The 22,346-nt window shown below is 50.6% G+C and overlaps 1 protein-coding gene and 1 long non-coding RNA gene across 2 annotated transcripts in view; one reads left to right on the top strand and one right to left on the bottom strand.

Annotated features, from left to right (window-relative positions):
- The window catches only part of LOC102119031 (uncharacterized), an 8,941-nt gene extending 6,617 nt beyond the window's left edge, over nucleotides 1-2,324 (bottom strand). The window contains exon 1 of the long non-coding RNA XR_285553.5: nucleotides 2,224-2,324. This is a non-coding gene — a long non-coding RNA (uncharacterized lncRNA). The remainder of the gene's footprint in view (nucleotides 1-2,223) is intronic.
- A 542-nt stretch (nucleotides 2,325-2,866) lies between these two features.
- Nucleotides 2,867-15,917, top strand: BIRC5 (baculoviral IAP repeat containing 5). Its single transcript, XM_045375729.2, has 4 exons — nucleotides 2,867-3,015; nucleotides 3,268-3,377; nucleotides 4,953-5,070; nucleotides 14,029-15,917. The coding sequence occupies exons 1-4, from the start codon at nucleotides 2,905-2,907 to the stop codon at nucleotides 14,116-14,118; spliced, it is 429 nt and encodes a 142-aa protein (XP_045231664.1). The 5' UTR covers nucleotides 2,867-2,904; the 3' UTR covers nucleotides 14,119-15,917.
- Nucleotides 15,918-22,346: the final 6,429 nt, after the last annotated feature.

The following is a 22,346-nucleotide window of genomic DNA, read 5'->3' on the forward strand; positions in this document are numbered from 1 at the left end:
TTCCCAGAGACAGGGGAGGATTCTCCACCCACTCCCCAGCCTCCAGGACCATCCTGAATCGCGCCTTCAGACACTCAAGTTATTATGCGTCTAGACACGTGGATATATTCAAGCTGGGCACAGCACAGCAGCCCCACCCCAGGTGGCTTAAGTCAGAGCTGGAGTCCAAAGAGACCACATCCCAAGGGACTGTGTGGGGGTTGGGGCACACAGGCCACTGCTTCCCCCCGTCTTAGGCACTCCTGAAGTCAGCCTCACTCTGCCTCTCGGGGATTTCTTTTTTTTTTGAGACGGAGTCTCGCTCTGTCGCTCAGGCTGTAGTGCAGTGGCACGGTCTCGGCTCACTGCAAGCTCTGCCTCCTGGGTTCACGCCATTCTCCTGCCTCAGCCTCCCGAGTAGCTGGGGCTACAGGCGCACGCCACCTCGCCCGGCTAGTTTTTTGTATTTTTAGTAGAGACGGGGTTTCACCATGTTAGCCAGGATGGTCTCGATCTCCTGACCTCGTGATCCGCCCGTCTCGGCCTCCCAAAGTGCTGGAATTACAGGCTTGAGCCACCATGCCTGGCCTTCTCGGGGATTTCAAATGCGCTGAGACTCCAGCACTTTTGCAGAAGCTCCTTCTGGTCCTGACTTGCACCCGGATGCTGTGGGGCTGCAGCTGCTGCTTGGGTTCAGGAGGATGCTGGGGGCCCGGTGCCCATGAGCTTTTGAAGCTCCTGGAACTCGGTTTTGAGGGTGTTCAGGTCCAGGTGGACACCTGGGCTGTCCTTGTCCATGCATTTGATGACACTGTGTGCAGAAGTGGAAAGGAGTTGTTCCCTTCCTCCCTCCTGAGGGCAGGCAACTGCTGTGGGTGCCAGTGGAGGTGATGTGTTCTTGGTCTGTGCCCAGTGGCCACCCCAGCAGAAGCTATGGTGGTTCCAGGGACCAGTTAGCGAGCCAATCAGTGGGACCCAGGGACGGCCTACCAAAGTTAACTGGATTTGATAACTGTAGCAAAGTTGTTTCCTGATTTTGATGATTGTGCTGTGGTTGTGTGAGAGAATGAAGTATTCCGGGGTAGTGTGGTAATGCCTTCAACTTACAAACGGTTCAGGTAAACCACCCATATATGTACACATATATGCATATGATATATACACATACAGGGATGTGTGTGCGTTCATATATATGGGGGGAGAGAGAGAGAGAGGGAGAGAAAGGAGGTCAGGGAGAGGGAGAGAGAAAGAGGAGACACAGAAGGAGACAGCGAGAGAGTGGGGAGTAGAGAGAGGGAAAGGATAAGAGAGAGGGAGAGGAGGAAAGAGAGGCAGGAGGAAGCAGAATGTTAAAGGGAATAGGCAAAACATAAACAGAAAACCTGGGTGAAGGGTATATGAGTATTCTTTGCACTATTCTTGCAATTATCTTTTATTTAAATTGACATCAGGCCGAGTGCAGTGGCTCACGTCTGTAATCCCAGCACTTTGGGAGGCTGAGGCAGGCAAATCACCTGAGGTCAGGAGTTTGAGACCAGCCTGGCAAACATGACGAAACCCCGTCTCTACTAAAAATACAAAAATTAGCCTGGTGTAGTGGTGCGCGCCTGTAATCCCAGCTACTTGGGAGGCTGAAGCAGGAGAATCACTTGAACCAGGGGGGCAGGAGGAGGTTGCAGGAGGAAGTTGCAGTGAACTGAGATCATGCCACTGCATTCCAGCCTGGGCGATAGAGCAAGACTCAGTTTCAAATAAATAAATATCAAAATAAAAAGTTACTGTGTTAAAGAGTAGGGGCAGGGTGGGAGGATGGGGGTGGGGAAAGGTTGCTAAAATATATCAATAAATAAATAAACCCCAAAATGAAAAAGAGAGTGGGGGCACCAGGCCTACATGGGACTGGAGGGCTGATGGGACCAGGCCTCTTCTCTCTGGCCAGAGAACCCAAGAAGTGAGCAGATGTGAGCAGTGCGGAGCTGGGCATTAGAGGTCCAGCACACCCTGTTCCAAAGCAGAGGACACAATCATTTTTTTTTTTAATAGGCTGCAGGACTTACTGTTGGTGGGACGCCCTGCTTTGCAAAGGGAAAGGAGGAGTTTGCCCTGAGCACGGGCCCCCACCCTCCACTGGGCTTTCCCCAGCTCTCTTGTCTTCTTATCATGGTGGTGGCCCAGTCCCTGGCCCCTGACTCCAGAAGGTGGCCCTCCTGGAAACCCAGGTCATGCAGTCAGCAATGTACTCACCAGGACAGCGATGTCTGCTGCACTCTGTCTCTCCCCTGTGCATTTGTCCTTCATGCCCGTCTGGAGTGGTTGGTTTTTGCAGAGGTGGTGCCCTGTAAAGCCCTCCTGTCTGACTTTTTTTTTTTTAAGACTGAGTTTCGTTCTTGTTGCCCAGGCTGGAGTGCAATGGCACAATCTCAGCTCACTGCAACCTCTGCCTCCCGGGTTCAAGCGATTCTCCTGCCTCGGCCTCCTGAGTATTTGGGATAACAGGCATGCACCACCACGCCCGGCTAATGTTTGTATTTTTAGTAGAGACAAGGTTTCACCATGATGGCCAGGCTGGTCTTGAACTCCTGGCCTCAAGTGATGCTCCTGCCTAGGCCTCCCAAAGTGTTGGGATTACAGGCGTGAGCCACTGCACCCGGCCTGCACGCGCTCTTTGAAAGCAGTCGAGGGGGCGCTAGGTACGGGCAGGGACGAGCTGGCGCGGGGTTGCTGGGTGCACAGACAGCACGGGCAGAGCCGCGCGGCGGGAGGACTACAACTCCCGGCACGCCCCGCGCCTCCCCGCCTCTACTCCCAGAAGGCCGCGGGGGGTGAACCGCCTAAGAGGGCGTGCGCTCCCGACATGCCCCGCGGCGCGCCATTAACCGCCAGATTTGAATCGCGGGACCCGTTGGCAGAGGTGGCGGCGGCGGCATGGGTGCCCCGACATTGCCCCCTGCCTGGCAGCCCTTTCTCAAGGACCACCGCATCTCTACATTCAAGAACTGGCCCTTCTTGGAGGGCTGCGCCTGCACCCCGGAGCGGGTGAGACTGCCCGGCCTCCTGGGGTCCCCCAGACCCGCCTTGCCCTTTCCCTAGCGAGGCCACTGTAACTGGGCCCCGGGGGTACGAGCCGCCCTCCCCTCCCCGTCCTATCCCCAGCGAGGCCACTGTGGCTGGGCACCTTGGGTCCGAGCCGCCCTCCCCTCCTTACTTTGTCCCCATCGAGGCCTTCGTGGCTGGGCCTCGGGGTTCCGGGCTGCCGAGTCCACTCACGAGCTGTGCTGTCCCTTGCAGATGGCCGAGGCTGGCTTCATCCACTGCCCCACTGAGAACGAGCCAGACTTGGCCCAGTGTTTCTTCTGCTTCAAGGAGCTGGAAGGCTGGGAGCCGGATGACGACCCCATGTAAGTCTTCTCTGGCCAGCCACGATGGGCTTTGTTTTGAACTGAGCTGTCAAAAGATTTGAATTGTGAAGACACTTAGTATGGGAGGGTTGCTTTTCAGCCTCAGTGCTTCTTAAACGGCTGTTTTGAACGGATACCTCTCTATATGCTGGTGCCTTGGTGATGCTTACAACCTGATTAAATTTCATTTGACCAAAATGCCCTTAGGGTGAATGTTAAAGTCTCATTCACATAAGATGCCTGATGCCTTTCATGTTCAATAGAATACATTAGCAGACCCTGTTGTTGTGAACTGCCAGAGATGTCCAAGTGCTTTTCTTGAGATTTTTTTTAAAAGTTTAATTGAAATATAACCCACACAGCACAAAAATTACCTTTTGAAAGTGTGCACTTCACACTTTGGGAGGCTGAGGTGGGTGGATCACCTGAGGTTAGGAGTTTGAGACCAGCCTGGCCAACATGGCGAAACCCCAGCTCTACTAAAAATACAGAAATTAGCCAGGCATGGTAGCACTCACCTGTAATCCCAGCTACTGGGGAGGCTGAGGCGGGAGAATCGCTTGAACCTGGGAGGCGGAGGTTGCAGTGAGCAGAGATTGTGCCATTGCACTCCAGCCTGGTCAACAGAGCGAGACTCCGTCATAAAAATAAAAAATTGAAAAAAAAAGAGAAAGAAAGCAAGCATGTACTTCAGTGTTGTTTTGGCTTTTTTTCTTCAAGATGCCTAGTTAATGACAATGACGTTCTGTACTCAGATGATGTCTGTCTTTCCACACTGTAATGCCATAACCTTTTCTCACCTTTTTTTCTGTCCGAATCAGTTGCTTCCACAACTTGAATTTTTTTCCCTTGAGAATCACCCCAGTTGTTTTTCTTGTTGGCCAGAAGAGAGTAGCTGTGTTTTTCTTCGTATGTTTGCTATGGTGGTTGTACTGCATCCCAGTAATCACTGGGAAAATATCAGTGGTATTTGTCTTGAAAATGAATAAGTGTTATCATATTTGCAGATTAGAGTTACAACTGGCTGTCCTTTTGGACTTTGGGTGGCCATGTTTTCATTGTAACACAGTTCTGGTAACGGTGATAATCAGCTATGCGGGGAGACTCCCCAAGCAGGAAATGAGAGTATGAGCTAGAGGGGTCCCTTGGGGAACCCTGGGCAATAATGGCCTTCTCTGCCCTTAATCCTTACAGTGGATTACATAACAATTCCAGTGAAATGAAATTACTTCAAACAGTTCCTTGAGAATGTTAGAGGGGTTTGACATGTAATTCCTTTGAACTTACACCATGTAACACTTTTCCAACTAACTGCTAAAGAAGTCCAGATAAAATAGATACATTAGCCACACAGATGTGGGGGGAGACGTCCACAGGGAGGAGACGGTGCTAAGAGGTGCCATATATGAATGTGGCTTGGGCACAGCACGGATGCCATCAACTTCAGACTTGACGTCTTGCTCCTGAGGCAGAGCAGGGCGTGCCTGTGGAGGGCGCGGGGAGGTGGCCCGCTGGGAGTGGACTGCCACTTTAATCCCTTCAACTGCCTTTCCGCTGTTGTTTTGATTTTTCTAGAGAGGAACATAAAAAGCATTCATCCGGTTGCGCTTTCCTTTCTGTCAAGAAGCAGTTTGAAGAATTAACCCTCGGTGAATTTTTGAAACTGGACAGAGAAAGAGCCAAGAACAAAATTGTATGTATTGGGAATAAGAACTGTTCAAACCCTATTCAATGTCTTTAGCACTAAACTACCTAGTCCCTCAAAGGGACTCTGTGTTTTCCTCAGGAAGCATTTTTTGTTTTTTTTTCTGAGACGGAGTTTCACTCTTGTTGCCCAGGCTGGAGTGCAGTGGCGCAATCTCAGCTCACTGCAACCTCCGCCTCTCGGGTTCAAGTGATTCTCCTACCTCAGCCTCCCAAGTAGCTGGGATTACAGGCACGTGCCACAATACCCAGCTAATTTTTGTATTTTTAGTAGAGATGGGGTTTCACCATGCTGGCCAGGCTGGTCTCAAACTCCTGACCTCATGGTCCGCCCACCTCAGCCTCCCAAAGTGCTGTGATTACAGGTGTGAACCACCGCACCTGGCTTTTTTTTTTTTTTTCTCTGAGACAGAGTTTCACTGTTGCCCAGGCTGGAGTGGAGTGGCATGATCTCGGCTCACTGCAACTTCTGCCTCCCGGGCTCAAGCGGTTTGCCTGCTTCAGCCTCCCAAGTAGCTGGGATTATAGGCATGTGCCACCACACCCAGCTAATTTTTGTATTTTTGATAGAGACGAGGTTTTGCCATGTTGGCCAGACTGATCTTGAACTCCTGACCTCAGGTGATCCGCCCACCTCGGCCTCCCAGAGTGCTGGGATTACAGGTGTGAGCCATCATGACCGGACTCAGGAAGTATTTTTATTTATTTATTTATTTGAGATGGAGTCTTGCTCTGTCGCCCAGCCTGGAGTGCAGTGACGTGATCTCGGCTCACTGCAAGCTCCGCCTCCCTGGGTCAAGCCATTCTCCTGCCTCAGCCTCGTTAGTAGCTGGGACTACAGGCACCCACCACCATGCCCAGCTAATTTTTTTGTATTTTTAGTAGAGACAGGGTTTCGCCGTGTTAGCCAGGATGATCTTGATCTCCTGACCTCGTGATCCGCCCACCTCGGCCTCCCAAAGTGCTGGGATTACAGGCGTGAGCCACCGCACCCGGCTGTTTTTATTTTTTTGAGACAGGGACTCACTCTGTCACCTGGGTTGCAGTGTAGTGGTACCCCATAGCTCACTGCAGCCTCAAACTCCTGAGCTCAAGTGATCCTCCCGCCTCATCCTCCCAAGTAATTGTGACTACAGGCACACCCCACCATGCCCACCTGCTTTATTTATTTATTTACTTATTTTTGTAGAGATGAGGGTTCCCTATGTTGTCCAGGCTGGTCTCGAACTCCTGAGCTCAAGGGATCCTTTTGCCTTGGCCTCCCAAAGTGCTGAGATTACAGGCATGAGCTACCATACCCAGCTAGGAATCATTTTTAAAGCCCCTAGGATATATGTGTGATTTTAAAGCTCCTGGAGTGTGGCCAGGCGTGGTGGCTCACACCTGTAATCCCAGCACTTTGGGAGGCTGAGGCGGGCAAATCACTTGAGGTCAGGAATTTGAGACCAGCCTGGGCAACATGATGAAACACCATCTCTACTAAAAATACACAAATTAGGCTGCGCGTGGTGGCTTACACCTGTAATCCCAGCACTTTGGGAGGCTGAGGTGGGCAGATCACTTGAGGTCAGGAATTTGAGACCAGCCTGGGCAACATGATGAAACACCATCTCTACTAAAAATACACAAATTAGCTGGGCATGGTGGTGGGCACTTGTAACCCCAGCTACTTGGGAGGCTAAGGCAGGACAATCTCTTAAACCCGGGAGGCAGAGGTTGCAGTGAGCCAAGATCGTGCCACTGCACACCAGCCTGGGCGACAGAGCAACAGTCTATCTCAGAAAAAAAAAAAAAAAGTTTGGCGCGGTGGCTCACGCCTGTAATCCCAGCACTTTGGGAGGCTAAGGCAGGCAGATCACGAGGTCAGGAGATTGAGACCATCCTCACCAACATGGTGAAACCCTGTCTCTACTAAAAATCCAAAAATTTATCTGGGCATGGTGATGTGCACCTGTAGTCCCAGCTACTTGGGAGGCTGAGGCAGGGGAATCGCTTGAACCTGGGAGGCGGAGGTTACAGTGAGCCGAGATAGCGCCACTACACTCCAGCCTGGCGACAGAGCAAGACTCTGTCTCAAAAAAGAAAAAAAAAAGCTCCTGGAATATGATCTTGGGGTTGTGTGGTCAGAAAAACATGTACCCTTAGTAAAGGTGTATTGAGCTTGAGGATCCTTGGTTGGTGGGGACGTTGTAACATTAGGATTGCCTTCCTGCCCTCAGTGAAAACCTACATGGGGTGTCACATGGCCACATGCTCCTGTGCTGGCAGTGGTGTGAACAGAGGTCTGGGGACACACAGTAGAGGGTATGTGGGGAAGGGGTAAAAAGAGGCAGCAGCCCATCAGGACCCAAAGGGTTTTCTGCAGGTGACTCCCTCCAGGCTCTTGTCCAGTTGTGCTGGGCTATTGTGACAGCAGAAGGTGAAGCCATGAGTCCACAAAAGGGGTGGCTCCCGAGCAGCCAGGGTGTGGAGCATGAGGCTTGCCAGAGAAGACTAGAGCTCCAGTTAAGGCAGAATTTTAGATTGACAAGGAATGCTTTTTTAGTATAAGCAAATGCCACATTTTGTGTCAGTATTTACTAGAAACTTAGTCATTTATCTGAAGTTGAAATGTAACTGGGCATTGTTTTTTTTTTTTGAGACGGAGTCTCACTCTGTCACCCAGGCTTGAGTGCAGTGGTGCCATCTCGGCTCACTGCAACCTCTGCCTCCCGAGGTCAAGTGATTCTCCTACCTCAGCCTCCCAAGTAGCTGGGACTACAGGCACGCACCACCATGCCTGGCTAATTTTTGTATTTTTAGTAGAAACGGGGTTTCACCAAGCTGGCCAGGCAGGTCTTGAACTCCTGACCTCGTGATCTGCCCTCTTTAGCCTCCCAGAGTGCTGGGATTACAGGCATGAGCCGCCATGCCTGGCATTTTTTTTTTTTTTTTTTTTTTGAGACGGAGTCTCGCTCTGTCACCCAGGCTGGAGTGCAGTGGCCGGATCTCAGCTCACTGCAAGCTCCGCCTCCCGAGTTCACACCATTCTCCTGCCTCAGCCTCCCGAGTAGCTGGGACTACAGGCGCCCGCCACCTCGCCCGGCTAGCTTTTTGTATTTTTTAGTAGAGACGGGGTTTCACCGTGTTAGCCAGGATAGTCTCGATCTCCTGACCTCGTGATCCACCCGTCTCAGCCTCCCAAAGTGCTGGGATTACAGGCTTGAGCCACCGCGCCGGGCCTTTTTTTTTTTTTTTTTCTAAGACAGAGTCTCACTCTGTTGCCCAGGCTGGAGTGCAGTGGCGCGATCTTGGCTCACTACAAGCTCCGCCTCCCGGGTTCACACCATTCTCTTACCTCAGCCTCCCGATTAGCTGGGACTATAGGCACCCACCACCACGTCCAGCTAATTTTTTTTGTTATATTTAGTAGAGATGGGGTTTCGTTTCACTGCGGTAGCCAGGATGGGCTCCATCTCCTGACCTCATGATCCGCTAATCTCGGCCTCCCAAAGTGCTGGGATTACAGGCGTGAGCCACCACGCCCAGCTTTTTCTTTTTTTTTTTGAGACAGAGTTTCGCTCTGTCACTCAGGCTGCAGTGCAGTGCACGCTGCCTCAGCCTCCCAAGTAGCTGGGATTAATGGCCCACGCCACCAAGCCCAGCTAAATTTTTTGTATTTTTAGTAGAGACAAGGTTTCATCATGTTGGTCAGGCTGGTCTCAAACTCCTGACCTCAAGTGATCTGCCTGCCTCGGCCTCCCAAAGCTCTGGGATTCCAGGTGTGAGCTACTGCGCCCGGCCTGGGCGTCGAATATTCTTATTTCCTAAGTCTGGCAGCCCCACACAGAGTAAGTAATGGGGGTTCCATATCCTTGTAGCAAAGCCCTGGGCGGAGTCAGGAGACGTTGTGACGCCAGTCGTGGTCACACTTTCCTTGCTAAAGAGAGGTTAGACCCCCCCCGTCCCATGGTTTCTCAGGTTCCTTTTCAGCTTGAAAATTGTATTCCTTTTTAGAAATCAGCGTAAAATAATTATGTCCTTATATGTGGCTTTTTAAAAATTTGACACAGAGTGACACTCAGTCGCCCAGGCTGGAGGGTGTTGGTGCGATCTTGGCTCACTGCGACTTCCATCGCCCAGGTTCAAGTGATTCTTGTGCCTCAGGCTCCCAAGTAGCTGGGATTATAGGTGTGTGCCACCAGGCCCAGCTAACTTTTGTATTTTTAGTAGAGACGGGGTTTTGCCATGTTGGCTAAGCCAGTCTCGAACTCTTGGCCTCAAGTGATCTGCCCGCCTTGGCCTCCCAAAGTGCTGGGATTACAGGCATGAACCACCACGCCTGGCCTCAATATAGTGGCTTTGAAGTGCTAAGGACTAAGATAGCGTTTTGTCAGGAAGAGGGAAGAGGCCAGTGGTGGGTGAAGCATGCTGTGGGAGAGCTCGTCACCCGGTTGAGGTTGTGGGAGCTGCAGCGTGGAAACTGGAAAGTGGGCTGGGGATCATTTTCTGGGTCAGAGGTCAGCCAGCTTTTCTGTAGTGTGCCACAGACCATCCCTTAGCCCTCGTGGGTCACAGCCTCTGTTGCATATTGCCTTTTGTTGTAGTTTTTCACGACCTTTGAGAAACATAAAAAGCATTCTTAGCCCGTGGGCTGGACAAAAAAAGGCCATGACGGGCTGGATGGATTTGGCCAGCAGGCCCTGGCTTGCCAAGCCCTGTTTTAGACAAGGAGCAGCTTGTGTGCCTGGAACCATCATGAGCACAGGGGAGGAGCAGAGGACGTGGAGGCGTGGGCTGGAAGCCAGGTCCCAGAGCGCTGAGAAAGACAGAGGGTTGTTGCCATTGCAAACAGAGCAACTGAAATCTGACACAGTCCAGTTCCAGAAAGCCCTGAAGTGCTGGTGGACGCTGCGGGGTGCTCTGCTCTAGGGTTACAGGGGTGAGGATGCAGTCTGGTGTGGGAAGTCGACTCACCTGTTTGAAGATGAGATTAAGAAAAGCAGATTTTCAGGATGTGTGAGCTGAAGGGGCAGGACGCAGAAGTAGAGGCCTCGGCCCCCGCAGGAGACCCCTCGGTCTCCGTCTCCTGATAGACCCAGCCAGATTGGAATGAGGGGAGACATTCCAGCCTTTCAGAACAGTGGGGAGATTTAAAAAGCTGCTTGGCTTTTATTTTGAACTGTTTTTTGTTTTCCCCGATTCAGAATACAGAATACTTTTATGGATTTGTTTTTATTACTTTAATTCTGAAACAATATAATTTTTTTTTTGAGACAGGGTCTTACTCTGTGACCCAGGCTGAGTGCAGTGGTGTGATCTTGGCCCACCTCAGCCTCAACCTCCTAGGCTCAAATGATCCTCCCACCTTAGCCTCCCAAGTAGCTGGGACCACAGGCACACGTGTTGTGCTATACAAATCCTGAAGACAAGGATGCTGTTGCTGGTGATGCTAGGGATTCCCAAGATCCCAGACTTAACAGCAGGTTGTCCCTGTCTGCTGCCTTGCCAGGGTGCCAGGAAGGCGCTTCTGTGGAAGCTGAGGTCTGGCCACCCAGGGCGCTGCACTGGGTGCTGATTCTTGTTTCTGCTGCTGCCTTGGTGCTTAGCTTTTGAAACAATGAAATAAATTAGAACCGATGTGAAAATCGATTGGGGAATAAATTTAATGTGGAAATAAACAGCGCAACTTATTCATAATAGTTTACTTGATAAATACTTGCGATGAGGACAAAACAAAGCACTAGAAGGAGAGGCGAGTTGTAGACCTGGGCGGCAGGAGTTTTTTGTTTGTTTTCAGAGATGGGGTCTTGCTCTGTTGCTCAGGCTGAAGTACAGTGGCACAATCACAGCTCACTATAGCCTTGACCTCCTGGACTCAAGCAATCCTCCTGCCTCAGCCTCCCCAGTAGCTGGGACTACAGGCACATGCTGCCATGCCTGGCTAATTTATTTATTTATTTATTTATTTTTTTTTTTTTTTGAGACAGAGTCTCGCTCTGTCGCCCGGGCTGGAGTGCAGTGGCCGGATCTCAGCTCACTGCAAGCTCCGCCTCCCGGGTTCATGCCATTCTCCTGCCTCAGCCTCCCGAGTAGCTGGGACTACAGGCGCCTGCCACCTCGCCCGGCTAGTTTTTTGTATTTTTTAGTAGAGACGGGGTTTCACCGTGTTAGCCAGGATGGTCTTGATCTCCTGACCTCGTGATCCACCCGTCTCGGCCTCCCAAAGTGCTGGGATTACAGGCTTGAGCCACTGCGCCTGGCCTAATTTTTTTTTTCTTTTTTTTTTTTTTTGAGATAGAGTTTCACTCTTGTCGCCCAGTCTGGAATACAATGGCATTTTCTCGGCTCGCTGCAACCTCTGCCTCCTGAGTAGCTGGGACTACAGGCGCCCACCACCACGTGTGGCTGATTTTTATATTTTTAGTAGAGACAGGGTTTCACCATCTTGGCCAGGCTGGTCTCGAATTCCTGACCTCAGGTGATCCACCCGCCTCTGGGATTACAGGCATGAGCCACCGTGCCCAGCTCAAATTTTAAATTTTTTGTAGAGACAGTGGTCTTGGTACATTGCCCAAGGTGGTCTTGTACTTCTGGGCTCAACTGATCTTCCTGCTTTGGCCTCCCAAAGTGCTGGGGTTATGGGCTTGAGCCACCGCACCCAGCCAGAAGTTTTGTCAGTGAGTTTTACAGGCGTGAGCCACTGCACCCGGCCTGTTTTGTTTTTCTTTTCTTTTTCTTTTTTTTTTTTTTTTTTTTTTTTTGAGACAGTCTTGCCCTGTCACCCAGGCTGGAGTGCAATGGTGAGATCTTGCTCACTGCAACCTCTGCCTCCTGGGTTCAAATGATTCTCCTGCCTCAGCCTCCTGAGTAGCTGGGATTACAGGCGCCCACCACCACACCCAGCTTAGTTTTGTATTTTTAGTAGAGACGGGGTTTCACCATGTTGGCCAGGCTGGTCTTGAACTCTTGACCTCATGATCTGCCCACCTCGGCCTCCCAAAGTGCTAGCATTACAGGTGTGAGCCACTGCGCCCGGCCTGTTTTGTTTTTCAATAGTGAGAGTTCTTGTGTTTGCTTTGCCCCTCCCTTTAGTGGAAAAATGTATAAAATGGAGATATTGACCTCCACATTGGGGTGGTTAAATTATAGTATGTATGCAAAGGAGCTTTGTTAATTTTATGCTTTTTTGAAAGTGAAGAAGAAACTGAATAATCTGTGTGTGTGTGTGTGTGTGTCTGTGTGTGTGTGTGTGTGTCTGTGTGTCTGTGTGTGTGTGTCTGTGTGTGTGTGTGTGTGTCTGTGTGTGTGTGTGTGTGTGTCTGTGTGTGTGTGTGTGTGCGTGTGTGTGTGTATGTATATATATATATATTTTTTTTTAAAGCCATGGCTATCTTTCCATATCAGTAAAGGTGGGGCTCCCTGGGACTGCAGAGTTATCCATCACAGTCCATTACAAGGTGCATTGTTGGGCCAGGTGCAGTGGCTTGTGCCTGAATCCCAGCACTTTGGGAGGCCAAGGCAGGAGGATTGATTGAGCCCAGGAGTTTTGAGGCGAGCCTGGGCAATGTGGCCAGACCTCATCTCTTCAAAAAATTCACAAAAAATTAGCCAGGCATGGTGGCATGTGCCTGTAGTCTCAACTACTCAGGAGGCTGGGGTGGGAGGATCACTTTGAGCCTTGGAGGTCAAAGCTGCAATAAGCCATAATCTTGCCAGTGCATTCCATCCTGGGGGACAGAGTGAGACCCTGTCTCTAAAAAAAAAAACAAAGGTGTACTGTTTTTTTCTTATCAATTTATTATTTTTAAATTTTCTTTCAATTAATAATTTACAAATTATAAATGTATATAAAAATAAATTATAAATTATTATACATGAGGTAAAACTTAGGATATATAAAGTACATATTGAAAAGTAATTTTTTGGCTGGGCGCAGTGGCTCACGCCTGTAATCCCAGCACTTTGGGAGGCCGAGGCAGGTAGATCACCTGAAGTCGGGAGTTCAAGACCAGCCTGACCAACATGGAGAAACCTCGTGTCTATTAAAAATACAAAATTAGCCAGGCATGGTGGCGCATGCCTGTAATCCCAGCTACTCAGGAGGCTGTGGTAGGAGAATCTCTTGAACCCGGGAGGCGTTGCAGTGAGCTGAGATCACGCCTTTGCACTCCAGCCTGGGCAACAAAAGCAAAAGTCTGTCTCAAAAAAATAAAGTAATTTTTTTAAGGTAACCTCTATCAGAAAACAAATTTAACCCAATAAAGGTTTTTGTTTTTTAATGTAGCAGAGGAGTTAGGGTGAATAAAAAATATGATAGGGAAGGGGGTCCCTGGATTTGCTAATGTGATTGTCATTTGCCCTTTAGGAGAGAGCTCTGTTAGCAGAATGAAAAAATTGGAAGCCAGATTCAGGGAGGGACTGGAAGCAAAAAGAATTTCTGTTTGAGGAAGAGCCTGATGTTTGCCAGGATCTGTTTAACTGGACATGAAGAGGAAGGCTCTGGACTTCCCTCCAGGAGTTTCAGGAGAAAGCTAGGGCGGTGGTTAAGAGCAGAGCTCTGCCTAGACTAGCTAGATACCTAGACTAGCTGGGTACTTGGAGTGGCTGCTTCAGGCTGGACTTCGGTTTCCTCATCTGTATAGTAGAGAGATGGGAGCACCCACTGCAGGGTCACTGAGCATAAATCAGTCAATGGAGTGAAGCCAGTAGAATGGTGCTGGGTGCATACCAAGCACTCCGTCCATGTTTTCTGTTATTCGATGATTAGGAGGCAGCTTAAACTAGAGGAGTTGATCTGAAGCAGGATGTTTGTCCCAGGTAGCTGGGAATCTGCCCCAGCCCAGTGCCCAGTTGATTTAGGTGCCCTATCAGTGTTCCCTGATTGTTTTTTCCTTTGTCTTCTTATCTACAGGATGTGACTGGGAAGCTCTGGTTTCAGTGTCCTGTGTCTATTCTTTATTTCCAGGCAAAGGAAACCAACAATAAGAAGAAAGAATTTGAGGAAACTGCAAAGAAAGTGCGCTGTGCCATCGAGCAGCTGGCTGCCACGGACTGAGGCCTCTGGCTGGAGCTGCCTGGTCCCAGAGTGGTTGCACCACTTCCAGGGTTTATTCCCTGGTGCCACCAGCCTTCCTGTGGGACCCTTAGCAATGCCTTGGGAAAGGAGAAGATCAATATTTCACAATTAGATATTTCAGCTGTATCTTGTTTTGTCTTGAAAGTGGCACCAGAGGTGCTTCTACCTGTGCAGCGGGTGCTGCTGATAACAGTGACTGCCTCTCTCTCTCTCTTTTTTTTTTTTTTTCGCTCATTTTTGTCTTCTTGATTCCCGGACTTACCAGGTGAGAAGTGGGGGAGGAAGAAGGCGGTGTCCGTTTTGCTAGAGCTGATGGCTTTGTTCACTTGGGCAGAGCCTTCCACAGTGAATGTGTCTGGACCTCATGTTGTTGAGGCTGTCACACAGTCCTGAGTGTGGACTTGGCAGGTGCCTGTTGAATCTGAGCTGCAGATTCCTCATCTGTCACGCCTGTGCTGCCTCAGAGGCCACTTTTTTTTTTTTTTTTTTTTTTTTGGTAGATGCATGACTTGTGTGTGATGAGGAGGGGAATGGAGACAGAGTCTCCAGCTCCTCTACTGTTTCACAACGTGTCTTTCTTATTTTGTTTGAATTGTTAATTCACAGAATAGCACAAACTACAATTAAAACTAAGCACAAAGCCATTCTAAGTCATTGGGGAAATGGGGTGAACTTCAGGTGGACTTGGAGACAGAATAGAGTGATAGGAAGCGTCTGGCAGATACTCCTTTTGCCACTGCTGTGTGATTAGACAGGCCCAGTGAGCTGCAGGGCACATGCTGGCTGCTCCTCCCTGAGAAAAAGGCAGTGGCCTGAATCCTTTTTAAATGACTTGGCTCGATGCTGTGTGGGACTGGCTGGGCTGCTGCAGGCCGTGTGTCTGTCAGCCCGACCTTCACATCTGTCACATTCTCCACACGGGGGAGGGATGCAGTCCGCCCAGGTCCCCGCTTTCTTTGGCAGCAGCAGCTCCCGCAGGGCTGAAGTCTGGCATAAGATGATGGATTGGATTCGCCCTCCTCCCTGTCACAGAGCTGCAGGGTGGATTGTTACAGCTTCGTTGGAAACCTCTGGAGGTCATCTCGGCTGTTCCTGAGAAATAAAAAGCCTGTCATTTCAAACACTGCTGTGGACCCTACTGGGTTTTTAAAATATTGTCAGTTTTTCATCGTCGTCCCTAGCCTGCCAACAGCCATCTGCCCAGATAGCCGCAGTGAGGACAAGCATCCTAGCAGCGACGCAGTTGTCTGGGCGCTCACCAGAGCCACGAACCCCAGACCTGTTTGTATCATCCCGGCTCCTTCTGGGTAGAAACAACTGAAAATGCACTTCAGACCCACTTATTTCTGCCACATCTGAGTCGGCCTCAGACTTTTCCTCTAAACTTGGAGAATATCACAGTGGTTTTTGTTAGCAGAAAATGCACTCCAGCCTCTACTCATCTAAGCTGCTTATTTTTGATATTTGTACCAGTCTATAAATGGATGCTTCACTTTAATAACTTGCTTATAAATTGACTTTGTAGAGAAGCTGGAAAAAATGGTTTTGTCTTCAGCTCCTTTGCACGCCAGACGGTGATGTGGATCTCGGCTTGTCAGCCTGTGCTGGGGGCGGGGCTGAGCGGGAGCCACCCCTCTCAGCCCGCCTGCTATGGCTTTTCCTTAAAGGCCATTCTTAAAACCAGACCCTCATGGCTGCCAGCACCTGAAAGCTTCCTCAACATCTGTTAATAAAGCTGTAGGCCCTTGTCTGAGGGCAACCACTCAGACTTTCTTTCAGATTCGTGTCCATGTGTCCGTTTTCCAGGTTCTCTAAGTCAGAGTGGAGTGTGGGAAGGGTTGTGAATGGAGGCTTCTGGGCTGTGGGTGAAGTTCCAATGGCAAGTTAGAGCCCTTCGGGGCAACTGCCACCCTGGAAGGTAGAGACAGCAGTGCCTGCCACCAGAAGAGACCAGCAAGCCAAACTGGAGCCCCCACTGCAGGCTGTTGCCATGTGGAAAGAATAACACAATTGCCAATAAAGTCTAATGTGGTTTTATCTACTTTTTTTTTTTCCCCTGGAGACAAGGCCTTGCCCTCCCAGGCTGGAATGCAGTGGAATGAACAAAGCTCACCACAACCTCAAATTGTTGCGTTCAGGTGAACCTCCCACCTCAGCCTCCCAAATAGCTGGGACTACAGGTGCAGGCCGTCACACCCGGCTAATTGAAAAATTTTGTTTTGTTTAGATGGGATCTCACTTTGTTGCCCAGGCTGGTCTCAAACTCCTGGGCTCAAGTGATTGTCCTGCTTCAGCAATGGGATTGTTGGTATTATGGCCGGGAGCCACTGTGCCTGGCCTAGCTACCATTTTTTTTTTTTTTTTTTGAGACGGAGTCTTTGTCGCCCAGCCTGGGGTGCAGTGGCTGGATCTCAGCTCACTACAAGCTCCAACTCCCGGGTTTATGCCATTCTCCTGCCTCAGCCTCCCAAGTAGCTGGGACTACAGGCGCCCGCCACCTCGCTGGCTAGTTTTTTGTATTTTTTAGTAGAGACAGGGTTTCACCATGTCAGCCAGGATGGTCTCGATCTCCTGACCTTGTGATCCGCCCGTCTCGGCCTCCCAAAGTGCTAGGATTACAGGCTCGAGCCACTGCGCCCAGTCATAGCTACCATTTTTTAATGCAGAAATGAAGACTTGTAGAAATGAAATAACTCATCCAAGACAGTAGAATAAGTAACTTTTAGGGCTGGGATTGGAACCCAGGCAGCCTGGGCCCTCACTGATGAAGGACACTGTCAGCTTGTGGGGGTGGCTGTGGTCGACTGTCTGATTCTAGGGAGGGAGGGCTGTCTTTAAAGCACCCCTATTCCATTTTCAGATGGCTTTGTCAGAAAGGCTGTCATGGAACTGACACCTGCCTCCCCAAGGCTTCCACAGATCCTCGCTGTACATTGTAACCTTTTACGTTGAAATGTAAATTCACAGGAAGTTGTAAGGCTAGTACAGGTGGTCCCGATTCCGTTCCCCTCCTTTCTGCCGTTGTGAGGACAGTGCACTGTATTCACTTTCAACATCCAAGGTCTGTGTTGAGAGGGTGAGTTGTGCGGCCCAGCTTGCCCCAGGCCTATCTTGCCATCACGAAGGATTTCCTGACTCAGCTGAATCTAGCTCAACAAAGGACCAGCTAAGCTGCAGATTTTCTCTCCACTGGGCTTAGCCTACATTATTTACACCTGTTTTCAGCTGGCTGGGACCAAACTAAGACCTTCACTTCCGGGATTTCCACGTGATCCCCAAAGGGGTGACATCCATTCGTTCACTCAGGTATTTGCTTGTGCACCTACAGTGTGCCAGGTGCCAGGTCCAGGAATTGAAGCCCACGAACAACTCTTGCAGTGAGTTCCCCGGGTTTTTGTTCTCTGAACGGTGGGAAGACAGGTCAGCAAATAGCCATGCACGTCTGCACATGTGTGGCTGGTGTCTGCAGCAGTACCGAGAAGACGGTGAGCTCTGCCCTGGATGGCAACAGGAAAGGGCATCCTTATGCAGCTGTTTGTCCTGGCATAGGTGGCAGGCTGCCAGTGGGACCAGGAAGGGAAGGGGAGGATGCACAGACCGGAAGGAACAGAACGGGCACTGCAGGTGCTCTCTGCGATGTGGGGAAGCACAGGCTGATTCCGGGATGATGCCGGAGAAGTCCTGCAGCCTAAGGCACTGCTCATTCCATGTTACCCAGTGAGTCAAAGCCTCCCAGCAAGACATTTAGTCACTCAAAGCCAGTGCAGGTCTCAGCTTTGTCTGGAGAGGAACTTTCACTCTAGAAAACACAAACTCATTTCCCTTTGAGGAAGTTATTTCTCCAGGATATCATTTCCAGCCACCATCCGGGATGCTGGGCAGATGCTGCAGTGCCCAAACCACGGCTGCCCAAGAAGCTTGTCCCTTAGAAACCCCGTGTGGCCCGGGAGGCGCCTGCCTGCCCCCCTGAGAGTGGGACCCTGTTGGGCTGCCAGGATCGCTGGGCAGGTGCTGGTGAAGCCTGGGTGACCGTGCTGAGCCCCTCACAGGCCTGGGAGTTGTGCTTGGGGGTGAGACCTCCTCGCTCTTCAGCTGCCTCCCAATCATGGCCACATCCCACAAACGATACCACTGTCGACGAAAAGTGAAAAGGTGCATGGTTCTAACCTATGGCCCCAACCATGTAAGAGCCCTTAGAATGTGGGGTTTTGACTCGAACAGTGGCTTTGAGTCTACCAGGGGGGATTAGCTTCCTAATGCCCTGAGTTAATGAATTGACCGGTCGGACAGGAAAACTCAGCGAGGTTCATTTTCTGTCGGGGGATGTTTGTCAATGCAGTGAAATCAGTTGCAACAAAGGTGGCACTGAGCTGCTCCAACAGTGACTCAGCCACGGCTCCAGCTGCTTCCCCAGCCCTGTGTGGGAGGTGGCAGATGGTGTCATCAGCCTGGAGCAGAGGGCTCTGCCCGCTGGCATCACAAGGGCCAGGCCTGCTGGTCCTCCAGCTGCTGGCTCCAGGTAGTTACATATGGGTTTACAAGAAGAGAGGCAGGGCCAGGTGCAGTGGCTCATGCCTGTAATCCCAGCACTTTGGGAGGCCGAGGTGGGTGATCATCTGAGGTTAGGAGTTCGAAATCAGCCTGACCAACATGGTGAAACCCAGCCTCCACTAAATACAAAAAAATTAGCCGGGCGTGGTGGTGGGTGCCTATTGTCCCAGCTACTCAGGAGGCTGAGGCAGGAGAATTGCTTGAACCCGGGAGGCAGAGGTTGTAATGAGTCAAGATCATGCCACTGCACTCCAGCCTGGGCAACAGAACGAGACTCTGTCTAAAACAAACAAACAAAAAATCAATCAATAAAATAAAAGTAAGAGAGGCAGGGTGCAGTGGCTCACACCTGTAATCCCAGCACTTTGGGAAGCTGAGGTGGGAATACTGCTTGAGGCCAGAAGTTTGAGACCAGCCTGGGTAACAAAGCAAGACCCTGTCTCTACCAAAATAATAATTTAAAAAATTACCCGGGAATGCTGTGAGATGCCTGTGATCCCAGCTACCCTGGAGGCTGAGGCGGGAGGAACACTCGTACTAGGAAGTTGAGGTTGCATTGAGCCGTGATCACACCACTACACCACTGCACCACTCTAACCTGGGCGACAGAGCAAGACCTCACCTCTGGGAAAAAAAAAAAAAAAAAAGAAGAGGCTTGGATGCCACATCGTTTTTTGTCACTTTTAACTGGAATTTCGTCCATCAAAAGCCCATTCGGCACTGATTTCAGTGATAGGGGTCTGATGCTGGCTTGGAAGAGGCCTGACAGCCTAGAGACAAGCTTGGAGCTCCAAGCTGATGAAAGAATGATGAATAATGAAAAATAATGGGTTGTTCTAAAGCAGTACCTTTTCATACTGGGCTAGGGTATAATTTGGGTCCATTTCAAGGGACATATACTAGCAGAATTCATCAAAGTAGCCCCTCGAAGGCTGGTGCCTGCTGCCTCAGGGACAATGTAATCAGTGGTTCCAGCTGCACATCTAGGGTTGGAAACACTGAACCCAGGCTTTCTCATGCAGATGGGGTATGGATTGCTAACGTGGCTGTCTCCTAGCACTGCAGCATGAGTGAAACACGTGTCCATTCTGCAGAGACATGGCTCTGTGATGCTGAAACCTCCTTCTTCTTTTTTCTTTTTTTTTGAGACGGAGTCTCGCTCTGTCACCCAGGCTGGAGTGCAGTGGCCGGATCTCAGCTCACTGCAAGCTCCGCCTCCCGGGTTTACACCATTCTCCTGCCTCAGCCTCCCGAGTAGCTGGGACTACAGGCGCCTGCCACCTCGCCCGGCTAAGTTTTTGTATTTTTAGTAGAGACGGGGTTTCACTGTGTTAGCCAGGATGGTCTCGATCTCCTGACCTTGTGATCCGCCCGTCTCAGCCTCCCAAAGTGCTGGGATTACAGGCTTGAGCCACCGCGCCCGGCCTCTTTTTTTTTTCTTCTGAGATGGAGTCTCGCTCCGTTGCCCAGGCTGGAGTGCAGTGGTGCTGTCTCGGCTCATTGCAACCTCCGCCTCCCGGGTTCATGCAGTTCTCCTCCCTCAGCCTCCTGAGTTGCTGGGACTACAGGCACCCACCACCATGCCCGGCTAATTTTTGTATTTTTAGTAGAGACAGGGTTTCACCGTGTTAGCCAGGATGGTCTCGATCTCCTGACCTCATGATCCGCCTGCCTTGGCCTCCCAAAGTGCTGGGATTACAGGTGTGAGCCACTGCACCTGGCCGAAACCTCCTTCTAGATAACAGTTGCGTTAAGTTTTTTTTTTTTTTTAAGATGGAGTCTTGCTCTGTTGCCCAGGCTGGAGTGCAGTGGTGTGATCTTGGCTCACTGCAACCTCCGTCCCCGAGTTCAAGCGATTCTTCTGCCTCAGGCTCCTGAATAACTGGGATTATAGGCGTGAGCCACCACGCCTGGCTAATTTTTGTATTTTTAGTAGAAACAGGGTTTCACCATGTTGGCCAGGCTGGTATCAAACTCCTGACCTCAAGTGATCCACCTGCCTCGGCCTCCTAAAGTGCTGAGATTACAGGCGTGAGCCACCGCGCCTGGCCTTTTTAAATTTTATTTTATATATATATTTTTTGAGACAGAGTCTCGCTCTGTCATCCAGGTTGGAGTGGAGGGGCACCATCTCAGCTCACTGCAACCTCCGCCTCCTGGGTTCAAGTGATTCTTCTGCCTCAGCCTCCCAAATAGCTGGGACTACAGGCGCACACCACCAGGCCCAGCTAATTCTTGTATTTTTAGTAAAGACGGGGTTTCACCATATTGGTCAGGCTGGTCTTGAATTCCTGACCTCGTGATCAGCCCACCTCGGCCTCCCAAAGTGCTGGGATTATAGGCGTGAGCCACCGCACCCTGCCAAAATCTCCCTCTAGATAACAGCGGTGTTAAGCGTTTTTTGTTTGTTTGTTTGTTTGTTTGTTTTTGAGATGGAGTCTTGCTTTGTTGCCCAGGCTGCAGTGCAGTGGTGTGATCTCAGCTCACTGCAACCTCCGCTTCCCGGGTTCAAGCAATTCTTCTGCCTCAGGCTCCTGAGTAGCTGGGATTACAGGCGTGAGCCACCATGCCTGGCTAATTTTTGTATTTTTAGTAGAGAGAGGGTTTCACCATGTTGGCCAGGCTGGTCTCCCAAACTCCTGACTTCAAGTGATCCGCCCACCTTAGCCTCCCAAAGTGCCTGAGCCACTATACCTGGTCTTTTTTTGTTTTTTTTAAGATAGGGTCTCGCTTTATTGATCACAGCCACAGCTCACTGCAGCCTCAACCTCCTACCTGGGTTCAAGCCATCCTCCCACCTTGGCCTCCCAAGTAGCTGAGACCACAGGTGGCTCATTCCACCACGTCTGGCCCTACGTAAGCTTTATGTGGGCGCAATAACAGATCTTCTCAAACCGGCTCTTAGCTCAAGAGAAGGGGAAGCTGGGTGCAGTGGGTCACGCCTATAATTCCAGCACTTTGGGAAGCCGAGGCAGGAAGATCACTTGAACCCTGGAGTTCTAGACCAGCGTGGGCAACACAGGGAGACCCTGTCTCTAAAAAAATAAATAGAAGAGAACGGGAGGACACACGTGGAGCACGCAGCCCAAATGGGGCTCCTCTGTTCCCCCCGCACAGTCAATGCGTACCTTTCGCATGCACAAAGGTGTTGACCCAAACAAAGCAATATTGATTCTTGTTATATCGCTTTATTGTGGGGTCAGCGTCAGCACCACGAGTTTTCATTACGCACTGTTCTTTCCCCAGCTGTAGTGAGTTTAGGGAGGGAACGAGGCCCCACCCCCCATCCCTATCACCTCTGCCTTCATAGCGGCTGCTACTCTCTGAGCACCTGTTGAGTTCTTTCACTTTCCAGACCTAACAAGCTATCCCCAACCCTAGAGAACAGGGCTGCTGGATGCCACACGGCTCCCAGAGAGGGGCTGTGGTCAGGGAAGCCCCAGCTTCAAAGGGGCTGGAAAACCCCAGAGCCGCCCACGTGCAGCAAGGTGTGAGGACACCTTGCTTTGGTGCTCAGGTGTGACGACAGCTACAAAATACCTGAGCCATTCTGTCACTCTGTCTGAACTCCCTTTGAAATATTGTTTCAGCCGGGCGCGGTGGCTCACGCCTGTAATCCCAGAACTTTGGGAGGCCGAGGCGGGCGGATCACGAGG

This window comes from Macaca fascicularis, chromosome 16, assembly GCF_037993035.2.
Source record: "Macaca fascicularis isolate 582-1 chromosome 16, T2T-MFA8v1.1".
Taxonomy (NCBI): Eukaryota; Metazoa; Chordata; class Mammalia; order Primates; family Cercopithecidae; genus Macaca; species Macaca fascicularis.